Source organism: Coffea arabica, chromosome 10e, assembly GCF_036785885.1.
Source record: "Coffea arabica cultivar ET-39 chromosome 10e, Coffea Arabica ET-39 HiFi, whole genome shotgun sequence".
Lineage (NCBI taxonomy): Eukaryota > Viridiplantae > Streptophyta > Magnoliopsida > Gentianales > Rubiaceae > Coffea > Coffea arabica.
This window is the reverse complement of record NC_092328.1, coordinates 6,935,219-6,941,001: the sequence shown is the minus strand read 5'-3', so window position 1 is coordinate 6,941,001 and position 5,783 is coordinate 6,935,219. Positions and strand designations below refer to the sequence as shown.

The 5,783-nt window shown below is 35.0% G+C and overlaps 1 protein-coding gene across 1 annotated transcript; it reads right to left on the bottom strand.

Annotated features, from left to right (window-relative positions):
* Positions 1-2,007: 2,007 nt before the first annotated feature.
* LOC113711176 (1-aminocyclopropane-1-carboxylate synthase 3-like) lies at positions 2,008-4,129 on the bottom strand. The gene is made up of 4 exons (XM_027234358.2): positions 3,953-4,129; positions 3,413-3,544; positions 3,147-3,307; positions 2,008-3,042 (listed from the first exon to the last, which is right to left on the bottom strand). Exons 1-4 carry the CDS (start codon positions 4,097-4,099, stop codon positions 2,118-2,120), a joined length of 1,365 nt encoding a protein of 454 aa, XP_027090159.1. The 5' UTR covers positions 4,100-4,129; the 3' UTR covers positions 2,008-2,117.
* Positions 4,130-5,783: the final 1,654 nt, after the last annotated feature.

The following is a 5,783-nucleotide window of genomic DNA, read 5'->3' as shown; positions in this document are numbered from 1 at the left end:
TGGAGTTAATATTATTTGGATTTTTTTTTTGCATTCTTCGTTGTAACACTATTTGTTGTATAATGTTTGTGATATGAAAGGATTGTTTGAAAACATGTTTAGGATTAATACAAATTTTTTCCAATAGGTTATAGAAAATTGTATGCATCTATTTACAAAAGTAAAAAGGTTTTTCTTTTATTTGTGCCTCCACTGAAAATGTGTCTGGGTTCCACTGTTATATTCTATTATATCTAAAAGTCTCTTATACATCCCAGTAATTGTAGATAATAATTAATCTAACTCGAAACTTATCACTTACACTTCTTTTTCTAAACCACTCAGTTCATCCCTCCTCTCAATGTAATAATTAATCTTCTTTCCCTAAACCACCCAATCCATCAGCCCTCCTAGCGTATGTAACACACCGATATGTACCTGGTTCAATTTTTTTTTTCTTTAAGGATTATAATTATGGTTCTTTAAGGGATAGATTTACTTATTTTTCTTACAAAGTCATATGCTGTCGTGGCGTAGTTGAATTTGTATTTGACTTGTGACAAACAACTGAGTTGTGCACTTCACTTTCTTCCTAAAAGAAGAAGATATATACCCAAGAGAATAACTCGCAATCGTGACACACATGGAAACGAGATGCCCAACAGGAATCATCCACCACGAAGTTCTTCTGATATCTTCAATTATTCTTGTACATAATAAACATGATGTCACCAAGTAGAAATTGCTACTCGGATCTCATGGCTGTACTATTACCAACAAGTCATGGTCCATCATAATCATTGAGTCGAACAAGGCAGCTTCTTCTGCTATTTTCTTATGTACATTATTGATAACTACTAGAAAGTAAAATTTAGGGATAATTTCAGAAACCTCCTCTAAAATTTTTAATAATTTCATTCGGCTCCCTTGATATTTACATAATTATAAAGATCTCCTTTGGTGTGATAAAAAGATAGTAATGCCCTTCATTAATTGTCAACTCATTAAAAAACTCTTTCAAATATTAAGGCTCTCTCATCTATTATCAACCAATAATTCAAACTACAATTTTTCTTATTTAACTATCTATTATCTTCCTCCTGCATTTATTTTTCTTTCAAACCCATTCGTTTATTATTATCAACCAAATGTGTACTGTCACCAGCAATAAAATTACCATTCACACCAAACCACCACTATTTACATGTCTTGGTATCTATTCCCAGTTCTCGATTTTCCATTATCATTAAATAGTTTCCTTGCGTCCATTTTTGTTGCCAATTTTTTTTATAGGCATTAACAAATTGAAATTGTCAAATGACAAATTGAGTACTCATTTCATTACCAAACTAGATAGAGATGAAGATAGTGACAATGATAAAAAATAAAAATTAAATATAAGAAGTGAAATAGGAACTAAATATAGGTTATACTGTTGTGGTTGCCATGAAAAAAAAAATTGTTCTTGGTATATATTTATAACTGCATTATGTTTCTATTTTTTATTTACAATTATTGATATTATTCCTACAGAGAGAATTTGATTGATTTTGAACTCTGTGCCAATGGAATATATTGGATATTGATATTAGTAGTGATGGTTTAAATTATTTTGTGTTAAAAAGGTGGCGGTCGTGGAATTGAAATTTAGTGATATTGATGAATACTATTATGTATTAAGTAAAATATAAAATTGATATGAGATTGTAGGTAAGTTTTTGGGTATCTGATGTAGCGTTTATAGTTGATACAATAGTCTGCATACAAAAATTTTAGGTAAAAGAGGAACATTAGAGCAAAGATAAGTATTTATTTAATGGTCATTTAGATGTTGATGGGTAGGTAATAGTGATATCAAGTAAAGATAAATGAAATAGAGACTGTGAACCATTTGATTGTGAATTATAACTCAAGGGTATTATAGAAATTTTGAAAAAAGTATAGTCTTTTGGGCCTAGAATGTTACTAAAATAGTGAAAATAGGGGATGTAGGTGTAATTTTTAAAACTTGAGGGGAGCTTTCTGTAATTGTGAAAAACCTCAGGGGAGGTATGTGAAATTAACCCAGAAATTTACGAAAATACAAGCATGTAACATGTTCATGCAGTATTACTAAGACCCCAACTGACGAAAAATGATCAGCTAACCACTAGTGAATTTCGTCTAGAGATTCTTGTGGACAGCTTCTGATTCTGATAATTTCCATCTCCATTGGAAGTGACAAATGCCTGGAGTCGATGAATCGAAAGGTTTAATGTTTCTTGTGACATGTTTGCAAAGCAAACACGAAACCAACCAGGTTCAGTACAGTGGCAAGAAGATCCAGGAGAGATGTTTAAGCCAACCTCATAAAGAATCTTCTTCCAAAGCTCCATCTCAGCCTCGAATGCATTTGAACTCAGTAAATTTCTCATGTCTACCCAACAAAATAATCCAGCATTGCTTTTTAGGCATGGGATCCCATAACTTTGAAGGCCGGAGACCAGCACCTGTTGTCTCTTTTTAAGCCGCCTCTGATTCTCCTGGATGTAGTGCCTGGTAAACTTTTTGTCTCCAAGAAGTTTGGAAAGTAGGTATTGAGTTTGGGAGGAAACAAGTCCAAAGCTTGACATTTTTGTAGCAGCAGCTATTAGCGTTTCATTATTGGAATAAATCATACCAATTCTGAATCCAGGCAGGCCTAAATCCTTTGACAGGCTAGAAACTACATGAATTCGGCTCCAGATATCGGTTTTTTCCAGGTTCCGGTCCATTATAGCTTCTATGATGCTTGTGAATTTTGAGGAATCAAAAACTGTTCCAGCATATATTTCATCACTAACTATATGAATATTTTTGGACACCGCAAAGCTGATGACATGATTAAATTCGTCTTGATTCATGGTCGTGCCCAATGGATTCGAAGGGTTAGTGATAAACACCCCTTTCACTCTTAAATTAAGTTTTAGCGCCTCATCATAGGCTTCGTCCAGGGCAGCCTTGGTAATTCTGAAACCATTCAAGCTAGAGCAATGTATAGGAACAATTTTGACCCCGGTTCGCCATTTAAGATCTCTATCGAACCTGACCATAAGGAAAAAAGAAAGGGGTTAAAAAAACAGTTGATGGGGGGAACTGGCTGAATCATTTTCCTGCAAAAAAGCTCCTGGCTTGTTTGACGACATTACCCGGGATAGTAAGGCGTAGGGATAAGAAAAGCTTCGCCAGGTTCGGCAAGGCAAAACATGAGAGTCTCATTTGCTGAAGTTGCACCAGCTGTGAGTACGAGTTTTTGCGGGTCAAATCTTACCTTATTCCGTCTGATCTCGGCCATAAATTCAACCAACTCCTGAGAATGGCGGAGCCTAGTTTTAGACAAACAATCTGGTACAGTGGAAATAGAGCAAAGTACATAGCACATTAATCATAAATGTGGTGAAATGATAATCATTACAGTCTTGAAAGTTTGCAAGCCATGATAATCTTGAAAAAGCGCCAGTTCTTTGAATATGGATCCTCCATTGCTTCCAAACATTGTAGCATCTGGATTTCTTGCCAACCATGATTCAAGAAGGTCGAAAGAGAGCTGCAATTAGAGACAGAGAAAGAAAAAGGGAGTTAAGTACGACATGTCACATGCATGGAAAATTGCTCTCAATTAACATTGGTTCTCAAAGAAAATTCATATTTTAACATTTTGTGGTCAGACTTTTCCGAAGAGTATATTCCATTTGTGTGCTGGTAAGGTTGGAAATTTAGCAGATTCCACATACAACAGATGACATTCGGAAGCATGCATGGTTGGAATGTATTTCGTACGTCATACTGTGCTTAAATTCCATTCCTTCTTATTCAACGAATTCAGAACTGTAGTTATATAATACTTCACCAAAATAATTAAAAGGAAAAAAAATTGGCCATATAATACACATGAAATTTTCTATTTTTTAGTCTCCTTTCCAATAATTGTGACAGAATTATGGTTTTTACATACCTGATTTTCTGCTAGTCCCATCTGAATGATCCCCAATGGATTTCTATCCTCATTGAACGGATTTTTCTCGTACTCCTGCCATCCCAGGAAGTAGGAAGAGTCTTGCCCATGCGATTTGCATGTAGCTTTCTTGGACAACATTTCCATGCTCGTTTATCAAAGTCTACCAGTTTGTTTTGAACTCGAGTGAAGAAACAAATGCAGAGCTAGAAGAGAAACGATTGTGAGTCGAGTAGGGTTTGATTGCAACATTGGCACTCATTTATAGGATCCATCTGTGAGACTAAACAAAGAATAACATGGTATTGTGGATGTAGTGGACGGTGTTCATTATTTCTTTGACCAAACAGATCAAAATTGTTGCCCGACCAATAAATGGTTCAGTTTTGGTATTTTACGATAAAATGATATATAAAAAATCAGAAAAAAAATATATATAGATCACTTCTCGGGTCCATGGTGATTCAATGATATGAAGACTCAAGTCCTTCATTCCTCCCTGCGGGTCCCTAAACGGAAAGAGATGGAAATTTGCAGTCTGCAAATTTAATTTCTTATTCCTTTTTCACTTTTCTTTTTTCTGGGATGTTGGGGGCCGCCCCGGGGGAAGGGGGGGGGGATGAAGGAGATAGGGATGGATTCAGCCTATTCTGCTAGCATATCATGTATCCCTTCAAACTAATACATATGATGTATCCCTTCAAACTAATACATAGGTACACAATGAGAGGAAATTCTTTGGATCTGATTGCTGTGCATGGTGCGATGGTACTAAAGAAAGAAGACATAAATTCATCTACCAAGAAATAACATGCAGACGCCACATTTTTCAATCTGCCTTTTTATATTTTCAATAATTTTTTTATCTCACATACATCACATCATAAAAAAAAGCGCTACAGTAATTATTCCAAATAATATTTTAAATAATACTCCATCCAAACAAACCGATAAATTTTTTTTTACAAGTATGGGGCTACAAATCTGGATTGGATTATGAACTTGAGAAAGTTTCTGCATACTCGTATGCGTCTTCAATACAGCAAAGAATCTTTACATATATCAGGTAGAATTCGCCATCGATCTAAAACTGAGTACTAAGCCAAATTAAAGCAATAATCAACAATATCCTAAGTATATTGACAAAGTCGGGTGTACGAACATCTGCGCAGTACCATGTTACCCGAGTACATTACTTTCATGAAATGAGCTGTCCGGTAACATCAGTGGAAGGAATTTTTGCAGTTTATGGTTTACATTACCTTAACCTGTTAAATGCGTGAATTTTGTTTGAATACGCCAGATCTTATAAAACGTCTATGCATAAGTAAATTCTATATTAATAAAGTACAATAATCAAACATGATTGCTTCAGACCATCATCATACCTGCCTAGGTCGTCCTTTGCCATCAACTTAAATTCTCAAGGTCACCTGGTTTATGGCGTTAGCTTGCACGTTTGTACCAACAGGATGTCAAGTCAGGACTTGAAAAAGTTTCTGCAACAATACAATACAATTCCTCCTTTTGGAATTTGAATGGTATCTAAATTAATTCCATGCAGCACAACGGTAACTCTTTCTAATATCAATCATTTTGTACTTGTTTCACACTGCCACAGCCAGCTTAGTAATTGCCCTGATACACAGCTGTATACCCTCTAGAAATAGAAATATTTTTGATTGATTGATTGATATTAAATTTTTAATGCAATGAATCTTGTTAGTTTTAAGATGAAATGTGAACAGTAGCTTGGTGACTGCACAAGAGATTAAGAAACTACGGAATTTAGACTTTATATTTTTCCGTAAGTGGACACTTAAAGAAAAAC